The 20,976-nt window shown below is 35.2% G+C and overlaps 4 protein-coding genes and 1 pseudogene across 5 annotated transcripts in view; 3 read left to right on the forward strand and 2 right to left on the reverse strand.

Moving 5' to 3' along the window:
• The first annotated feature begins 3,017 nt into the window (after window positions 1-3,017).
• On the forward strand, window positions 3,018-5,003 carry LOC120631913 (tubulin--tyrosine ligase-like protein 12). The gene has a single exon (XM_039901603.1). It carries the CDS (start codon window positions 3,131-3,133, stop codon window positions 4,964-4,966), a length of 1,836 nt encoding a protein of 611 aa, XP_039757537.1. The 5' UTR covers window positions 3,018-3,130; the 3' UTR covers window positions 4,967-5,003.
• A 53-nt stretch (window positions 5,004-5,056) lies between these two features.
• LOC120631915 (zinc finger protein-like 1 homolog) lies at window positions 5,057-8,585 on the reverse strand. Its single transcript, XM_039901605.1, has 6 exons — window positions 8,353-8,585; window positions 8,170-8,281; window positions 6,712-6,905; window positions 6,064-6,298; window positions 5,472-5,592; window positions 5,057-5,359 (listed from the first exon to the last, which is right to left on the reverse strand). Exons 1-6 carry the CDS (start codon window positions 8,452-8,454, stop codon window positions 5,176-5,178), a joined length of 948 nt encoding a protein of 315 aa, XP_039757539.1. The 5' UTR covers window positions 8,455-8,585; the 3' UTR covers window positions 5,057-5,175.
• Window positions 8,586-9,011: 426 nt separating this feature from the next.
• Window positions 9,012-13,560, forward strand: LOC120631914 (28S ribosomal protein S5, mitochondrial). The gene is made up of 7 exons (XM_039901604.1): window positions 9,012-9,248; window positions 9,322-9,541; window positions 10,385-10,518; window positions 10,957-11,051; window positions 11,993-12,128; window positions 12,563-12,762; window positions 13,138-13,560. The coding sequence occupies exons 1-7, from the start codon at window positions 9,101-9,103 to the stop codon at window positions 13,492-13,494; spliced, it is 1,290 nt and encodes a 429-aa protein (XP_039757538.1). The 5' UTR covers window positions 9,012-9,100; the 3' UTR covers window positions 13,495-13,560.
• LOC120632457 lies at window positions 11,444-11,626 on the forward strand (annotated as a pseudogene).
• Window positions 13,561-14,419: 859 nt separating the features above from the next.
• LOC120631861 (autophagy-related protein 2 homolog A) overlaps window positions 14,420-20,976 on the reverse strand; it is a 47,366-nt gene continuing 40,809 nt past the window's right edge. For both annotated transcript variants that reach the window (XM_039901519.1, XM_039901518.1), the window contains exons 34-38: window positions 20,289-20,416; window positions 18,088-18,242; window positions 16,996-17,154; window positions 15,964-16,165; window positions 14,420-15,126 (exon numbers count right to left, since the gene is read on the reverse strand). In XM_039901519.1, the coding sequence (XP_039757453.1) occupies window positions 15,113-15,126; window positions 15,964-16,165; window positions 16,996-17,154; window positions 18,088-18,242; window positions 20,289-20,416 (658 nt within the window). In that variant the 3' untranslated portion in view covers window positions 14,420-15,112. The remainder of the gene's footprint in view (window positions 15,127-15,963; window positions 16,166-16,995; window positions 17,155-18,087; window positions 18,243-20,288; window positions 20,417-20,976) is intronic.

Genomic DNA, 20,976 nt, shown 5'->3' on the forward strand with positions numbered 1-20,976 from the left:
AGTTTCTTGCCGGCTTCTTCTCGGTAGAATCTGCCTTCCGAACCGGTGGTAGAATCACTACAAACAGACAGACGTTTCAAAAGTGCTTATATTAGGCCTACTTGAAATAAATGAATTTTGAATTTCATTAGTATTATGATATATGCTTACGTCTTCAGCCGTTTAAATTTTGCAATGCATTTGAAGTTCGAATAAACTCGAATCAACCGTTGTTGGGACAAGAAAAAGACGGCGCGTAACGAAAAAATGTGACGCGTAACTGAAAAATGTTACACTAAATTTTTTTCCAACCCCGATAAAGAAGTTTCACTTCAAAAATAATTTTGTCCTATTCACTTATTAGCGGAAATCAATAGTCGTCGAGATATTTGAACATTAACGATTTTTCATGAATCATCCACAATTTGACTTTCAAGTCAAAAAAAAAACAATAAAAATATTTATAATGTCAAATTCTGCGCCATAACATTATTTATTAAATTTACATTTCATCAACAAAGTGATTCATGTAAATAAAAAGTACGTTTTACATAGCACAGGTTGAGCACAGGACGAGGACGGTAAATGTTCATTATTTATGGTCAAACCATTTTCAACCGGTTTTTGCCTGCTTTTAGTGCCCCGTTATTTTTTTTTTTTTTTTTTTTTTATTTGGAAAACAAGCTATAAATAAATTTCTACAATGGATAAACTTAATTATAGATCTTACACAAGCCAATAAAGTTTTCACTATTAATTAAAATTATCATAATGATACGGGAGTTTGGTTTAATTATATATAAGTAACTTATACTAAGTAATACTAGTTAAAATAAGTTAATAACGCAAAAATGATTGCTCATTTACAAAAAGTTAATCTAAGAAAAAACACACATTCAAGTGCATTTTTTGATAGCAGATACAAACTTTCCATACTTATAATAAAATTGGTCTATATGTTGATACTTATTATTGTAAATATCACATGTTCTTATAATAAATCTGTTCCGGCTATAATTGGTCTTAGCACGTGGGAGAAGGTACGTATTCATTTTACGATTAGTACGTTTGTCGGATTTGGGAACACAAAATTTTATTTTATTTGTCAGATATTGGCAATCGATTAGGCCGTTTATTATTTTGTACAAAAAAATCTGATCTTTGTGTTCTCTTCTAAGTTGTAAAGAGTTTAATTTTGTAGGGTCACAGGAATTAAATCTTTTACTAACACACTTAAAAAATTTACGCTGAATGCTCTCTATCATATCCACGTGAATGGCGTAATGCGGATTCCAAGCAATGGAAGCATGTTCTAGGTGGGATCTTACGAGTGAGTTGAAAAGTAAAATGAGTGTATTTGGGTTCTTAAAATCAATGGTCTGACGCAAAACAAAACCAAGCATTCTATAAGCTTTATTACGAATAATATTCAGATGAGGTTCAAACGATAATCGACTATCCAACTGGACTCCCAGGTCTCTTACCTCATCTACTCTACGTAATTTTGTACCGAGTAAATTATAACTGTAAGGTATAATTTTCTTTTTCCTCGTAAAGGTAATGAAACAACATTTATCAACATTCAAAGTTAAACCGTTTTTTATACAGTATTGACTGACATGGTCTAAGTCATTCTGCAAATCTTGACAGTCTTTTTCTGTTTTAATTATATTAAAGATTTTTGTGTCGTCAGCATATAAAAGTAAGTTCGACTTTTTGATACAATTTACAACATCGTTGATAAAAATGTTAAAAAGTAAAGGCCCGAGGTGAGAACCCTGAGGTACTCCAGATGCAATTGGTACAAAAGTAGCAGTATATCCCTTGACAGCAACTGCTTGAGTACGTTCACGGAGATATGATGTGAGCCATCTCAGGAGGTCACCATGCCTTGAGGATTGCCTCTAGCTTCCTAATTAAGATATCGTGGGATATTTTATCAAAAGCCTTCGATTAATCGGTGTACACGGCATCAACCTGGAAACCATTGTCCATTGCCTCTAAAGTGACATCAAGAAGTTGGCATAGATTGGTTTCCGTAGAGAGTTTATTTATAAACCCATGTTGAAAGGGCGTCAATAATGGTCGTACTGCTGGGAATAACGTGTCATATATAATCTTTTCGAAGAGTTTAGGAATGACTGATAATTTAGATATACCGCGATAATTACGTATGTTGTGTTTATCTCCATTTTTATGGATAGGAACAACGATAGAACGATTCCAAGTGTTTGGCATTACTCCTGAATTGAGTTATCTCAAAAAGGTTCCTAATTTGTTGTAGGCCTAAAGGAACAAACATATTATATGCTTTCGCATATTTTCTAATAATAATTACATACGATCGTCATGTACCCTTCTCTAATTAAATACAAAGTCGTTATGCAAATCGATTTTACGGAAACCAATCTTTTAGGAAAATTCTTCAGATCCAAATTCAATCTATTTGAAAAAGCGATAACGCATAACTACCGTCATCCGAAAACGGTCTTATACTGTGTCATCTCATTAACCATTTTTTAATCTGTACAAGTTGAAAATTGACATTGGTCGTTTTCTTTAGTTTTCACTATGGAGGGTAGAGGTAAGTAGATTCATCTGTGTATATGAAAAAGTGTCGTCAAAATGTATTAAATTAGGATGGCGCCACATTTGCATCAGGGTAACTGTTAAAAGAAGCGCCAAATATAAATATTGTTAGAGTAGGCTTGAAAAATAAACAAGGAAGTATGGAGATACAAGGAAGTAAGGTTATATTCACCACAATATTTTGTACAACGTAAGTTGTTGAAATTCTCAATAATTAACTACTTTAGTCGCTAATGACATTAAATTTTTTAACTCTGCATACTTCAATTCATCTACGATTGCTACATTCACACCATACCCTGTGCATCCACTAGCGCCATTGTGGAGGATTTTTGAACTGTTATTTAGCGCATACACTGGACACTTTCAACTTTTTTCCCATATAAGATGACTCTCCTTACCTCTACCCTCCATATTTTCACTGTCAACAGTCAGTCTTATTGTGTCAATGTCATTTTTCTTATTACGTGAATTTTGTTGCTGTGGAGGTTGGAACTTTGAAATTTTCATTCCCTAACTTTGCAGAGTTATTTTCATATGTTCTCTTGTGTAATATATTAAGATGGATGGTATATCTAGCTACAGTGCATTTCTAGCGGCACATAAACCACAACTAGTGCTCTCTGGCGTACCAGAGCATTTCTGGCCAATTTTGTGTAAGAAACTTAAAGATCAAATATTCGACTCTGGTACATCGTTTCAGTTGGTGAAAATTGACTATGAAGATATTGAAAAAGAACCATACGACCCTCTATGGAGCGTGATTGCAATTAGGGATATAGATAGAACAGATTCCAGTAATATTTATCTCATTGATCATGCATGGACTTTTAAAGCGAACAGCATTCGAAATAACCTAAGAAACGTGCCGGATCTTCTTGAAAGAATGTGTAATCTCATGCAAATTACTTCAGTAACGATGGAGGAGCAAATAGATGAGGTGACAAGTAATATTTGGAAATATGCCAACACATATACTGTTGGGAGTGAAGAATTAACTGTGGAAGATAGAGTACCAGTGTGGTATGTAATGGATGAACTTGGTTCAGGAGTCACTCACTCAGATAATCCAAATTTCCGTATGGTACCATTTATAAACATCCCAGAACAACTTACTTACACTTTACTTTTTCCTATAGAGAATGTTGATGAAGGGGATATTGTGACAATAAATTTTGTTGAAGGCCAATATTCTGATCCCCTGCAGAGAGAGGCAATGCTTATTCCATGGAAATATTATGAGCACTTTGATAAGAATTTCAGTCAAGATGAGCCTGATGTAGATTACTTTTTATCAGGACATATTGTAGAAACACTTCCAGAATTAGAACTATTAGCAAACCAGACTCTGCCAACTAAACTCAAAGTCTATTCAGAGTATGATTATATTAACCAATATTTAACTACACCTGAATTTGAAATAGTCAATAATGAAAATGATGCAGATATTCTATGGTATGTTAAGCATTTTAAAACTTTTAAGGAATTAAGTTTGAGCTCACCCCAAAAATTTGTTAATCAATTTCCTTTTGAATATGTTATTACTATCAAAGATCTTTTAGCAGTTGTTGCAAGGAGATTAGAAAAATCTAATAGTGATAGAAATGAGCTTGAGACTTTACCAGCTTGGTTGCCAACAACATTTAACATGAAAACAGAACTGCCTAAATTAGTGGCATATTACATGCAAAGAAGAACCCAAGGTTTGGACAATTATTGGATTTGTAAACCATACAATCTGGCAAGAGGTTTAGACACATACATTACAGACAATTTGGACTTTTTGTGCCGTCTACCATTATCTGGACCCAAAATAGCTCAAAAATATATTGAAAATCCTGTGTTATTTGAAAGACCCAATGTAGGAAAAGTGAAGTTTGACATTCGTTACGTTATTTTATTGAAGTCAGTGAATCCTACTGAAGTTTATATCTATAATAACTTTTTCTTACGATTTTCCAATAAAGCTTTTGCTATGGAAAACTTTGAAGATTATGAACAACATTTCACTGTGATGAACTATACTCAAGGTGCACCACTATTCAGGTTATTGTGTAAGGACTTTAAAGATGCCTGGTCAAGCCAGTATGCAAACTATGATTGGGCTGAAGTCGAAAAGTCTATATTCAAAATGATCTCAGAATTATTCACAGCTGCCACTTTAAAAGAGCCACCATGTGGGATTGCTAAAAGTCCACAATCAAGAGCATTGTATGCTGCAGATATAATGCTGAGTTGGCAGAAATGTAATAAAGATGAGCTCATACAACCTAAATTACTAGAAGTTAACTGGATGCCCGATTGTCGTAGAGCTTGTGAATACTACCCTGATTTTTATAATGATATATTTTCAGTACTGTTTTTAGATAAAACTGTTAGCACATGTACTAAGATATAGTAAATCACAAATATCTAAGAATGGTTTGTTATGTCAGATTGTTACCTGCTTGTCCAATCCAGGAGTGTTTAAATGGAATTATACGTCAAAGAGTTGTTAATTATTTTATTTTAAATTGAACAGAAGACAACAATTATAATTATATCACTAAAGATTGCTTGATTCATAATGTATTACTAGCATATATATAAATAATTTAAGAAAGTTCATCAATTTTTCTGTAATATCCTCCGATCATCATCTTGTATAGAACCAAATGGGTCATCATCATCTACATCTCTGTGACTCAGTAGGAGTAAGACTACAAGAACAGCAATAAGCACGAAGAGCATTATCCAGTATCTCCTATAAATGCCACCAACTCTTCTAGCATGAGAAGAAGGCAGGGTATTTCTGAAAGAATCAGAATAATATTATTGCTAAATTGTCAAATGAGTGTACAGTTTTTTGAAACAAACATTTTATAATAAAATTATTATTGTATTTAATAATATGTTTAACTTACTTCCACCATCGGCTGATCCATGCAAATGTCGATTTTTGCTTGTATTTATTCTCATCATGGTCAAAGTTTAGTAATGGTTTTTGTTCTAATGATTTGAATCCTTTTCTTGTAGCTTGACCACCTATAACATAATAAGTATAGTAATAACTAAAATTAACTTTTGCTAAATTAAATCAATCCATTCTTGCAGCTTACGTTTGATAAAAATTAAAACTTTGTTTAAAACTGACTTTTGATGCCTATTATGTTTAATATCTAGTGTGTTGGTTGTAGAGGTGCAGAAGTAAAAAAGTGACCGAAATAGTGAAGAAGTGATAGCCATAAAGAATAAATAGTTCTCAATAGCCAGCATGTAGCAAGACATTGGATTATCCCTTTAACCAACCAAGAGTTGTCCAAGCTATTAATTTCACGTCTTATGAAATGGCCTGGTTTTACCTAAGTCGCAAATTTTGTAATTAGATCACAGAGAATTCAAGGAAATTCTACAATTCACTATCACCTTTTAATTTACTAATTTTGTGCTTAAGATTTTATGCACAAAATTCGTATTCCGAATTTGTTTTTGATTGACAAATTCACGATTGTTTACCTTGCAATGCATCGCTCCTTTTGACAGATGTACTATCGTAAATATTAGCTGGCTCATCTGGAATTTGTACAATGGAATGTGGAGTGTTGGCAGCTGATGGGTTTGTCGATTCGTCATCACTAGCTCCTACGGGAATGCCCCTTTGATTATCAATTGAGTTGATAAAAAATTGTGACTGGTTTGGTGACTGACTACGCCTGCCTGCTGCACCTTTCAAGTCTTGGTCCTCTGAAAGCTAAAATTGTATACTTAGTTAGAATGCTAGGGCAAATTGAAAACATAACTCTTCTAGCTTGCATTTTTATACATATATAGTTACAGTACAGTTATATCAGCTAGCTATGTTACATACAAATTTGCTTACAGCCAATTCTGTGTACAGAGATACCAGTGTATGTAACTAATCACTAAGGAATAGTACTTTTACTTCAATAGCAATTTATTATTGGTTTTGCAAGTCTTTTGTAGCAAATAATGTATTGTTTTGTATTTGAAGAGGGGTATATTGTAGTGAATTTTTAAAATCGCGTTATAAAGAATTTTCGCAGTGCAGGGTTGCAAAAAGCAGGGTATTACAGTTCTGTAAAGGCAATATTGGCTGCCTAACAGGCTAAAGTCACCATTTTTTCTACAAACAAAAATACTTACCAAGGGTAGGCCTAGACCAGCTCTTGCCCAGTTCACACCAGCCAGCTTTTCTCTAAGAACATCAGCTACAGGGGACACAAGATTCTGTGGGGGGAATACAGGTGTAGCACAAGATGGGCACTGGTAGCCTGCAGGTGCTGTAGTGTGAGGCAGTGCTCGATATCTTGACTCCGCACACTCCCAGTGAAATACATCTACAAATTAAATAATAATAATGATTTGATTCTTCTGTTGCATTAAAAATTAATAAATACATGTAAATATAATCTATTTTGCCATGAAAAATTGTCCACACAAACGTGACTAACCTAGTGCTCTGTATTAACAGAAGATAAATATGCATTACCTAATTAATTACCACCTCAGCTTCACAACTCACTGATGATATAACTGAGCTGAAGTGCCCATGGGACTGGAATAGCAATTTCATTAGTGGTGGACCTAACCTAACCAGCAGCACAAGACTGCAGAATTTCTACTCTCCTACAAGAGACCTAGTGTAACTCTTTTCGCTGACAATATGATGATGAATTGAATTGAAATATATATCTAACACATCAAAAGAATATGCTAAAGAACTTTGTAGCTGCAAAGTCAAAATAAAATGATTTGAAAATTGTTGTCATATCATTTTTCTTTCTATAGAAACACAATCTTGTTTGTCATGTTCAAGTGAACACATTGAAGCATATTAGTACATAATGTAAAAGAAAAACAGTTATGTGTAACAAAATACATGGTTGTTTATCTAGGTGTGTATACAAGTGTTCTTCAAGCTCCACCTGGCAAAGCTTTGCTGTATCAGAACACACTTATACAGAATTATGCTTAACTATTAAGTCAATCCATGGAACACTTCACAAGGTTATGAATGCTTATTTTTGGAAGCTGAATTTCTTCCTTTAAATGTCACAAGGCAAGCTTGAGAGTGGCCAGGGGAGATCTGGTAGAGTTTACGGTAATCATAATAATGAAAAACTCTTGTTCCACATTTCCTTCTCAAGATAGATCTTCTAGAGAAATAAAATATTGCAACAAAGAACACCAAATTATCAAAACAATAATTAACACACTCATGTACATGCTCAAACATACTTTCTTAAAATGTGTTAGCTAGTTAATACAATTTTAAAGTTACTTCTACTTCTATTTGAATATACTATAATTATAATCCTTCCAGTTAGATAGTGATACTTTTTATGGGTGGTGTCCCCACATTTTCAGCTAGCCTAGGGTATATTTAACTGTTTGTGTGTATGCCACTGAACACCTCCTTAAAGGCTGGATAGATTTTGATAAAATAAAATTGTGATGAGTCGGATAAGATAAGAAATGGCACCTGCGCGGCGTCTACAATCAGATTCCAGTTTCTTTGAGCTAGGCCTAGCGTACTAGTAGTTATATCAAATATTAGATATTATAAACTTATAGTCTACATAGAAAATTGGAAATACTTACGATAACAAGTGAGCCGAATACATTCGCCTTCCGACAGAGGTTTTGTACATATTTCACAAATAGGATTATAATCACTGTCTTGTAACCACTGAAGGTATGACTGTATGATGCACTAGAATCAATAATACAAATTTATAATAATACTTGTCTGGCTTTATTATAATCAAAAAGAGCGTTAGTTACCTTTGGGTGGTTCGTCACCATACAATATTCACAAACATTTACTCTGTGTTCGAAACAAAATTGATTCGTCACCCTTCGCTTTGGACATTTACAGAGACCCATTATTACGGAAAACTTAGAGTATTATTAATTAATACATGTAGGTGTGATTTATATAATTTAAATTAGGATTGAATGATCATGTAGGTATCCGGACCTCCTTGTCTTGTTGCCATCTGTCAGCCACGTAAATTAAATGTCATTTTTCAGTGAAAAGCTAGAGTAAAAAATGAAAATCTAGCGGTTCTTTTTTTTCTTCTCTACGGCTCTGGGTTGTTCGGAAACTATATCGCATAAAAACACATTAGACTGAGTAGGTCCAATTGGTTTATTAGCATTAGTATCCACTATCCGGGTATAATAATGCCGGCTATGCACATTCGGCAAGCCAGTTCGAGCTATTTAATACATGGTACCTTTGCACTCTCGACCCTTTTTACTTTCCTTCTGGTAGAGACTGTCTATAGTACACTTTCATGACACTACTCTCTGAGTACACAGACTAAATAGTGCCGTTGGTCCTACCCGACGTTGGCGAAGTAAACTGTGCCTTGCAGGCATGACAAAAAGCCATTAACCCAAAGAAGAAGAAGAAAAAGATAAATTGATAGTTGTCAAATGTCAATGTCAATCCATACTTATAATAGTACTTGAATTTGATTATCGATGGAATGGAATTTTTTAAATTATAAATAAATAACTTCTTACTATGGCTTCCAAATTATTAGCACTTAGAAGTGTTATAAATAAACCCCTAAATGGGATCCTAGGCCAACTACCGCAATGTCTAAATACTGTGTATAACCTCAAAAATTTTAGTACTACTTCGGCAGTCAGTTTAAATTTCTTCAACAAATGTAAGAATTCGTTCTCAAATTTTCGTTTTCTATTTATATATAAGTCTGATACTGATTTAATATTTTCTTGTAGTGCCTGCAGAAAAATTGTGGAAGTCAGTTACTTCAGTAAGTAATGCAGGAGCTAAGAAAGGTCGTGGTAAAGGCGCAGGGCGGATTCGCACCAGAGATTTAAATCGTGGGCAGATGATTGGTGTGGGTAAGATTAACATGCTTTGGCCTGGATTGTCTGCACCAGTAATAAGAGGAAAAGAATTGCTAAAGCAGCAACGTTTACCAGATGATCCTGAAAGGTAAAAAATATAGTCTGCTAAGGGAAATTTACTATACTAAGTATAGTATGACCAATATTACTGTCTTTAACAATTTCTGTATTTCAAGTAAATGGTGTTATATTTATTCATTGGCAATATCCTTTTAAACAATTTTAGTAAAATTGGTTTCTGCATTTCAGTAATATGCACAAAATAAAATGAATATTTTGAGATATTTACTATCTAAAACTTATATTATTATACTAAAAACACATCATACTTATATTACTTTTTCCAACCAGACATGAGCAATAATATGCTACTGTATCACCCAAAGTATTTCTTGCAATTCCATTTCTAAATCTTGGACAACATAATAAACAAACATAACTTAAAAAGGCCCCAAACATTTCCTGGTATATGAAGAAGCTCACAACAAACTTAGCCTTTTTAAACAGCTGTGCTGTGTGGTGACTGCAGATTAGAATACAGTTGTCACTACCCCTTATCTTTGCTAGCTGTAGCATCCTCTGTGCTATACTATTCCCATTTACTGAGATCACCAATCTACCCAGCATGGTGATTATGTGCAAACACCCCCATTAGGAGAGGCAGTTTAGCCATGGACTATAACAGGCTTATTGACAATTGATAATGAATGAATACGACTCATGATACATTGCCTCTTTTAATTCATTATCTGACAAAATGGAACATTATTACACCTAAACTAAAGGAAATGCCACGTGAGGAGGCAATGAAATTGCAGGTAATGCATAGTGCATCACTATAATCACAAAGAGTGTGTAATACAGCAATAATTTAAATATAAGTGTGCAGCAACTAAATTATTGTAATAATTCTTTTCTTTTTGAAATGCAGAATGGAAAAGTTGATTAAACTCAGAGACTCAATGACAAAATTCCGACGGTTTAAACTTAGTCCAATAGAAAGAGGTTGGTCTGGCTCACGCATGCCTGGTCGTAGTACAGGCCCACCAGATCCAGTTGGAGATGGTAAATATTACAAAATAAATATAAGTATATTTGAATAAGGTATTCAAATAGAGATAGAGATTCAATAGAGATAGATTCTCTTTTATGTCTTTATAAACATTATATTTTCTATATTCATTAAAATACAATTAATAATTCTTTTGGTTTTCATTTTGACAATTGATTAGATTATACAGTTTATTTTTGCAATTTTCTAACTACAACCCCTGATAAAGTGTTCCCACTTGAAACTTAAAACCTCTCCCATTAAATCAGTTTGTTTGCTTGTTCATGCATTTTTTGCATATTATTCGGAGGTGATGGGGGATAACTATACTCGAAACTTCAAAGTAAAGCTATGAGGGTTATAAACACATCATCAAAAGTACTTTCACATTTTTTTTTAAAATAAGTTTTTCTACTCATGGATTAACAAAGATTTTTTTTTAATTTTTACAGAGGAGTTTACTGGTTTTGACACAAAAGTACTGCAACTCCGATCATTGCTTATCATGAAGGGCACCCTTGGTCGAACCAGAAATTACCAAGCTGTGGTATGTTGCTAGGATTTCTATTATTTTACTCTGTGGCATTCAATAAAATTTTATCAATTCTTTATTTACTTTTTAAAGCCTCAGTGTGTCAGTAAAAGTTGTCGAGAACGAAAATTAATGATTTTTTCATAACAATTTGTTTGTACAATGCATTTAAAATGCAGTTATTTTAATCTTGAAATGGGAATTTTCACCTACATTTTATTGCAAATTTGCCTCAGTCAATTTACTTGTACAATATCTAGGTCGTCCGAAAGATGTCGTTTTAGAAGTTAAATATAATTTTCTTCATGCAGCGTGAGGTGTCGCTGTTTATTTCTTAGAAAATTTATGTCGCGCTTCGAAGATTTTTTTGTCGTAGAGTGACTACCGGGATCTAAGCAATTTTGGTTATCGCTTCTCGGCCATTTGGCTAAGATCAAAGTGTAGTATCTGTTCTTTTCAGCTTAATATCTGAAAGTTCCCACCAGTATATTAAACTGATTTTTGATAATCGACGGGATGTTCGGGGCTCGCTCCACTCCCGACTCGGGTCGGCCCGGCATTGCAGTGCCGCAGGGACCGGCTCACATTTTAATATAGCACCTATACTGGTACCTTCATTAGTGGGATCCTGCTTTTAGATTCATGGTCATCTTCATAGCCAAAAGCATAATTTGCCACAGTTGTTGCCTCTTAGCAAATTTTGTATGTAGATGAAAGTTCTGTACCGACTAGTGAATGTAAGAAAACTTACTGAATAGCCTCACCGACGCGGTTAAGTTAAGAGTAAACGTGCTCTTCAAGACACGGTTGGGGAAGTAATATACGCCTGTGTATACTGCGTTCTTTATGGTACTTACATTATAGCTATATTGTATAAAATGATATACAAGCATATTTGTAATATGTTACTGTTTAATTTTTTATGAATTTTACAATAATGTTTTTCTATGTTAAAGGTTGTCACTGGCAATGGCCAAGGTCTGGCAGGGTTCGGTATTGGAAGATCCAAAGAAGCCCCAGCCGCTCTACGGAAAGCCAAGAACAGGGCTGGAAAGAAACTGATGGATTTTGAAGTGTGTGATGGTCACACAGGTAATGTCTTCAAAGCCACCGTTTACCTTTATAGTTAATCTCTAAATCAAGAAAGGGGCAATAGATTTTACTGCATTGTGTGCTTGGCTTTATTATTGCAATGTTCAATCGGATGTAATGATTTACATGCAGTTATTTTATTATCAACATCATCACCATCCCGTCAAGCCATTACTGGCCCATTACAGGGCATGGGTTTCCTCCCGCAAGAAGAAGGGTTTAGGCCGCAGTCCACCACCACGCTGGCCCATTGGTGGAGTTCACAGGCCTTTCCACATCATGGAAAACTTTTGGGCATGTAGAATTTCCTCACGACGTTTTCCTTCACCGTTGAAGAAAGTCATACTTTAACTGCTTGATGTATGATGAAATTTGGCACATTGTTTTCATTTAAACAATTAAAAAACATTTCTACATATATATTATTCTTTCAGTATTCCACGACTTCTTTACTGCATTTGGAAAAACTAAATTATACGTCCAAAAGAAGAACAAAGGTTATGGACTGAGCTGTCATAGAGCAATCAAGGAGATCTGTGAGGCGATAGGCATCAAAGACCTCAGGGCCAAACTGGAGGGCTCTAATAACTTACAGCATATTGTTAAAGCTTTCTTTATTGGACTTTTGCAACAGGTATGGTTTGTTAAATAACACATGGTTTAAATTATATCTTGCTCTTAAAACTTTTTGTGACAGCTCGTCCGGGGAAGTACTACAGCACTTTGAAGGGTTCCCTGTTCCCTGCATGCCATGTTGTGTTGATCTGTTTATAGGCGATGATTTCCACTTACCGTTGAGTGCGCCGTCGGATTGGCCCGTCAATACTTTTAATTAAAAAAAATATCACTGATGTGATCATTTACTAATTCTGAAGAGTTCGTTTAAATGTTTGAATTATTAAATCTATCAGATCAAAGTGGAAAATTCGATTTAGCAGATTAAATCATTCAATTTGGTAGATTGAATTATTCATTAAGCGAAATTAAAGATTATATCATAATCTTTCAGAGAACACATCAACAACTCGCTGAAGAGAAGAAACTTCACTTGGTCGAATATAGAGCAGAAAACGAGGAGTATCCTACAGTAGTCGCCAGCCCTAGTTACGTCAGAACCAAAGAGGAAATACCCAAAGACGAAACGCTAGATTTCAGTCAATACGTAATGAATGATAGAATCATTCTCAGAAGAAAGAAATTCCCCCGTTTCTATGAAACAATGCCACATTATGAGATTTATCTCAAGAAGTACGAGAAGTACAGAAACCACGAGAAAATTCGATTAAACTTAAAAACTGAGTACGGTGAAGTTAAAAGCTTTTTAAATGACAAGTACCCAGAGCCAAAGGAGGAGAAAGAAGCGTAGTTTATTATAAGTCATAGTTTAGATTAAATAGTTGTAAAATATTTAAATAAAGGATTCAATTTAAAACGTGTTTTTATTTGTTTCTTATCAAACGAATGAGGTTTACAACTAGAAATCTTGCACATATTTTGTATCGGTTTTCTGCCCCAAAACAATTTTTTATTTTTATTTATGTAGACCTATCATAGACACTTATGAAGCGTTCGTAACATATATGTTAGCATTGTTGTCAGGTGATGGTGATAAATGAATTCTTTGACATAGAAGTAAAGCTTGGAGGGTTCCAAACCCACTCTGGTCGAAGAAGATCCCACAACAAACTTGGCTCTTGTGACCAGCTACTTCCAGAGGGTCGTATGTCTTCCGGCCTCCTAGTTAGTGGGTCTAGTAACACTACGTTTTCCACTGGTTCTCAAGAATCGTTGAACCTAACGTTCATCGGCCCTACGACCTATCTGCCTCGCGTTTATTGCCACTTAAAGTCGGTTGCGGGGACACTTATATAATAAAGGATAACGTAAACGACAAAAAAGCTTGGGTGTGAATTATTTCTTTAACCAAATTGCTTTTGTTATAATTTAAAATGTCAATGTAAGACGGTGCAAACTAAATCTTAGTTTGTTTTGGACTTAGACCAAGGCGCGTTTGGAACACCCCAAGCTTTAGTAGTTCACGAAATTAGTTATCGCCATCATCTCACTACCCTATACACATTTTTTATGTAACAAAAAAAGTGCGACCTATACGCACCAAAAGTAGACCTATTTGAATAAAGATATTTTCTTTGTCTGACGACGGTACCTAAGAACAATAAATAGACTGCACTCAAATTTTGAGTTTAGTGATGCTTTTTATGAGTAACTAACTTGCAGTTGAATAAACAATAATAAAGAGTTTCAAAAAGAAAGTATATAAAAAAACAACACTGAGATAATATTGATTTATTGGTTTATATAAGTAGTCTCGTTACAAAAAAAGATACAATTTTTATTGATAGTCATCTTTAACTTTCATAGTTTTACTTCACTAGCCTATAATACATCACTCGTTAAAAATTACTCTCGTTAGCTTGATAAAAATAAAAAAGAAACATACATAGGTACATGGGAATCCCAATGAAAACACTTTCCAAAATACCCGAAATTTGTTATTTTTAAGTTACATTAAATGTAATAAAAAATTGAATTTTTTAACATTATTACTTTTGTTTTTGAAATGGCACCCGACAATCATTCAATTATGAAATACAATTATTAAAAAAATATTTACACCTAATTATTATTTGTAATAATATAATAATAATAAGCAACTAAATGCTTCAAAATGCTAGTCCGATCATAAAGCACCATCTTTTTATGTACAAACAAGCTTTTGCAAGCAAAATTGACAGTGATATGAATTTTAAAAATTACTATCGGATTTATACAAAAATATATCACATAAAAAAATCTTGCTCTCTGCAATGTTATATATACTTTATTCTCTACAATGTTATATATTCTTAAATACAGAGGCTTAAATTTATAGAGAAATTTTCGTTTTTTTGTTTTATTTTTCTGTGTTACGTACGCCCTGACCTTACTCTGGTATATTTTTGTTAAAGGAGATTGAAATGAACTCAATCAGTGGAATCTGAAATTAAACAAAATGTATATTAGTGAGTTTTTATGAAATACCGCAATACGATTAAATTTATTAGTTATGTAAATTTGTATGTACCTTATAGTATACGTAATTTTATGTATGTTTATTGTCGTGAAGACTTGAGAGGGGGGGGGAGTTGTGTTTTAACTAATTAAAAATATCACTTGAGTTCTACATAATGTTCTTAAAGGTATGTTAAAGGTACGTTGTTGACTACGGCTTAACCCCTTCTCAAAGTGGGAGACCCGTGCCCTGTAGCGGGTCGGTAATGGGTCGATATGATGATTGTTGTGTTATGTATTTTTTAATCTGTACACCAACAACTTTGTATCTTGTGTTCTCCTTTCACTTATTGGTTGCTTGAAAGAGATCACCATCAGTAATAGGGTGGCCATTACACCCTTAGTTTATGTATAAGGTTTTTGTGTGTAATAGAGAATTTTATTATTATTATTCATCATTCATCTTAGTACCCAAAACACAACAGTTTGGTTAGATGGCGAAAGTTTGTGTGTTGTTGTAGTATATTTATTATTAGTTAACTATTTAAAAAAAAAAACGTGTGTGTACGTACTTCTTACGCGTAACAAGATAAAAATCTTTGTAAAAATTTGATCCTTCGCCTTATTCTAAGTTTGTAGAAAAAACGACACTAACAATAGAAAAAAGTGATATACATTGAAAGTTTTATTATAATGCATTATCTAGTTAAACAAAGTGTATTTGAATATCACAAAAAAATATTTTTACATAATTAAAGAAATGGATATACTCTCATAATTTTTGTATAAAGCGCCGAAAGAAGTATAACTTCCATAAACTTACCAGTGGGTCGGCGCCACTTGTCCGCGTGGTCCCTGTGCAGGTGAGGTGCGAGGTGTGCGCGTACGCCACCGAGCACGTCCGCGGCGCCCGCAGCCGCTAGCGCGAGTGGCGTCACGGCCGCTCCGGGCAAGTGACGCAACACCCCGGCGCCGTGACCTCTACGGGCTGCCACTGCCATAGTTGCGGCTGTCTCCGCGAATCCCTGCAGTTTTTTTAATTTATTTATACGCGCTATTCGCGCGTTCTAGGATTTTTTTTACGGTTTAACTTTGTGTTGAATCGTAAAAAATGCGTGGAGTTCGTTCCATTTCCAGTAGGGCTAGCACAGGCAGGAGACAAAAACTATATCCCCCTAATTTTATCCACTGACAGAGGATATAATTAACGTGTCCACTTGCTAAAGCACGGAAATATGGAATAGGAGAAGTTTACCCCCGTTTATAATTACGCATATAGATTATTGGACATTATTTCCACATGTCCGCCAGTTGATAACGCTGTGGCAGAAGATACATTTTTATCTTTTCCCCAGGGATTTTGACACCGTAAAAGATACGCAACTTTACGGACGATAGCTGCCAAACTTATCAACCTTGATAAAGTATAGTGTGAGATTTTCAACCTATTCGACCGTGGGAACGTTAATGACAATTGTATGGAACCTAAAAGTGCCACCTATTGGATAGAAGCAGGCGTTACTTTGCGGAAATTCAAGATATATTATGAAAATTAAGTACAATTATTCATTGTAAAGTCAACATCTCCCGAGGATGCTCCGGTTTTGGAGCGAAACCTGCGTAGAGGGTACATTGCCGAATATCTGTTTGGTGTGAAGTATAAGAATTGAAGAAATTATAAATTACACCATACAGATTCTCCTGCTTTTCGTGGAGTATAGCAAATTAAGCTTAATTTTTATAAAATGTATATTAGTGAGATTTAAGAAGCACCGCAATTTTTATTCATTTTTTAACTATATTGTCAATAGATGTAACGATCTATCTAGTTTACCTACTGTGTTGGGGGACTGACCTCTTTAACAGTGTTGTAGGCACTCGCGACTCCCTCCCGTATGTCAGCGGGTTGCCGTGAGGGGTCGCGACGACGTCGGCGCGACCTCCTCTCGTGAGCTTCAGTGAGCGGTAGTGACGGACTCGGGGTCAACATGTCGAACGCCGTCTCTGCAGTGGCCTATACAAGAACAGTTTATTTAATAGCAGCTTGCAACTTTGAACTCGCTTCTAGTACAAGGACGTACTACGGGTTGAAATAAAACTAATAGTTAGAGCATTTATACTGTAATAAGTGAGCTTGAAGAACAATAATACCATGAGATTTCTAGATTATTATATGAAATGACCAATCAGCACTGGGTCTGTGGTAGACTACGGCCTTTACTCCTTCTTATTGTGGGGGGAGACCCGTGCCCTGTAGTGGGCCGGTAATGGTTTGATATGAAGACGATGATGACTAAATGAAATGAATTAGGTAAAACGATAGCGCTAACTAAATTTGATACAACGCCATCTGGTTAAAGCTTCGGCCTTCCTTTCGAAGCGACCTAATTCGATCCTCGACACGCACTTTTTGGAGTTGTGCGTTATTTATTTAAGCAATTAAAATATCAAGACAAAAAGATAGTGCATTAATACATGTTAAGTTTTCCAAAAATGTTCATCTTTATGATAATAATAAAAATATCCTACGACATTACATACATCGCCATATAAATTCTAGCCCCAAAGTAAGCGTTGCTTGTGTTATGGGCACTAAGACGACTGATTAATTATTTTAACGACCAATATACATAAATAGTTATTAAATACACATCCAGACACTAAAAAAGATTCACGTTCATCACACAAACCTTTTCCAGTTGTGGGAATCGAACCGAACTTGGACTCCAAGAGCAGGGTCGTTGCCCACTACGCTAATCGGCCGTCAAGGTCGTTTATTATTTGCCTTAACTGCTAGGGAAAACATCTCGAGCGAAGCGTGTAAAGGTCTACCAGCCTGACTGGACGGCGGACTTCGGTCTAGACCCTTCTCATTCCGAGACGAGACCCGTGCCGTATAGCAGGTTGGTAATTATGACAATTTTATTTTTCAGTATGTACTTCTCACCTGAATGAGATGCAGTAAACGTGCGGTAATATCCAAAGCTGCGACCGCAGTACGTGCGGTAAAGGATGCAGCCCCCCTCCTTAATCCGTGAACCAATCTACCGTCGCGTCGCCATTGCTCCACTGGCAACCAAACTAGATCCCGGATGCCGGTTACTGTGATAAATGAAACAAAATTTGTAGTGTATAACTATAAGCCGACCGTTTAACACACGTATCGCCTGTGCGGTAAGAAGCTAAAAATATATAATAAATTTTATCTGTGGTTAAATATTTCTTAAACGGAGTTCATTATTATTTTACGATTTTGTACCCATGAAGCTATTATAATATATTTGTAAAACTTAAAAATAAATACTTAAAAAAAAGATGCTTATTATTTTATTATTTACCAACAATGTCTATCTCGAGATAAATCTTTGGATTATTGACTCCGTGTGTTGCGTTACCCGCCCCCGCTCCCTTCTTACCGCGCAGGCGATACGCGAGTTAAACGGTCGGACAATAGCTGTCATCGCATTTTCAACCTGCGTTTTTAAAGTGTCGCGGAAAGGTATGTCGTGGTGAAGGTAGATCAGAATATAGTTGTCACCACCCCTAGACTTTCCGCCGGAGTTGTATGAGGCTACTGAGGGTATGCAGCGGAGAACGGTCAAAGTCAAAGTCAATGTCAAATATTTCTTTATTCAAATAGGCACATATATGACACTTTTGATGCGTACGTTACATGTAAAATATAACATAGAGGTGAGTTGATGGCGATAACTAAATTCGTAAACTTTAAACCAAAACTACGAGGGTTCAAAACGCGCCCTGGTCTAAGAAGAAGCCCACGACAAACTTATCCGGTTGTTTATTTTGTTAGCACCATCTCACAATGTCACTTAAAACTATTAAACAAGGAACCCGGTTTGAGCAATAATTTACACCCAAGCATTTTTATCGTTGAAGTAGTCGTTATACTATATTATACTATAATAGGGCTTGCTATAAGCTTACGTTTAACACAAACTTTGTACTTTTTCAGAGACGTCTCCAAGATATCAACTGGTAGTTTATTGTAAAATTTCCTTTAAATGAATTACTTATTTTATGTAGTCTAGTATATTGCACTGCAAGTTTATTTTTGCTTCTTATAATGGGCAACAAGGTCCTCTGTGCTACTACAACAATCTATTAGCTAGCTATTGGTCTTTATTCCAGTAATGGACTGTTATAGGATATTGATGATCTTGATAAAAAGGTCCTGACGGAATTTTAAATTGGCGATACAGATATCTTACTCATAGACCCCTTCCGTACGTCCCGTATTTATATGTCCCATTTATCAATGTCCTTAATTAAATAAGTCCTTAATTAAATTCAAATTAATTTATTTCAAGTAGGCCTACTTTATAAGTACTTTTGAAACGTCAAGTATGTATGTTTGTAGTGACTACCTCTGGTTCGGAAAACATATTCTATAGAGAAGAGCCGGCAAGAAACTCAGTAGTTGCTCTTTTCCAACATCAACATTTACAATCATTTTTCTATCTAAGTATTTTATTTTTAATATCACAAATATATTAAAAATAAAATACTTTAAATGCATCAAATAACACACTGCAAATGACGTTCTATCCACATACGATTGTCTTGATAATAAACTGACTCTTTTGTAAGCATCAATATTTTATGCGTAAATATAACAAGTAATACGTTATTGTGACTTTTTTTATAAAGTTACGTAAAAGGTTACGCGACATTATTAAAATATACTAAATACCAGTATTTTTATATGTCATATAGACAGCGTATGAAGAAAACTCGTAAAAAAGACATCGTCGGAAACTATTCTGCAATCAAGAAATTCTATAAGATTAAATGATGCGGTGATAGCCCAGTAGGTAGGACTTCAATTTCACTCTCGAGATTCCGAGTTCGAATCCCAGCACGCACCTCTTAATTTTTCATTGTTTTGTGCGTTTTAAGCAAATAAAATATCACTTGCTTCAACGGTGAAGGACACATCGTTAGGAAATCTGCACACCCGAGAGTTCTCCATAATGTTCTCAAAGGTGTGAAGTTCAACGATCCGCGCTGGGCCAGCGTGGTGGTCTACGGCCTTAACCCATTCTCATTGTGGGAGGAGAACCGTGCCCTGTAGTGGGCCGATAATGGGCTGATATGACGATGATGATGATAAGACAAAATATGACTTACTTATTTGTAACAGCGAGTGCATAGGGCCAATTCCACTAAGAAGGCCTGGCAGCTGGTGTCGCTTTATGTCCGATAGCCACTCGTGTAGTGCCCATTGCACTAACTTCTCCAGGCCAAGGAGCCCCAGTCTAAAAGAAAAATATACAAATTTACCTCTAGCCAAAAATTTATAAGACTTTTTGGATTCCAATTTGACGGATTTTTGACGTTTCTGAAGACGATTATATTAATCAACGAACAGAAAAGTTTTGAAATTAGAAAAATATCGTTATATATATATTTTTATAGTAATAAAAAAAATAGTTAAAGCAAGCGGATGGCCTAAACGATAAGATATAAAGCACTTCACAGGACATGCTAGGAGGTCCTGCAACATGCCGCTCTGTGTCCATCAATTTGAGGCGTAGGTCCACATGTGCCTGTAATATCCTACTAATAATATAAACGTCTAAGTTTTTGAGAATGTATGGGTGTTTATTACTCTTTTATGCAAAAACTACCTAACGGATTTGACTAAAATTTGGATTAGAGATAGATTATGCCCCAGATGGCAGATGGAACACCGACACAAGTATTGCTCCGATATAGAGGAGTAGCAGAGCAATGCGCAGCATAACTTGGCTCCCCAGTATCACTCCCTGAAGCACTTGGCGACCTGGGCGGCCTGCTAAGCTTCTGAAGTGACCCA

This window comes from Pararge aegeria, chromosome 19 (assembly GCF_905163445.1).
Source record: "Pararge aegeria chromosome 19, ilParAegt1.1, whole genome shotgun sequence".
Classification (NCBI taxonomy): Eukaryota; Metazoa; Arthropoda; class Insecta; order Lepidoptera; family Nymphalidae; genus Pararge; species Pararge aegeria.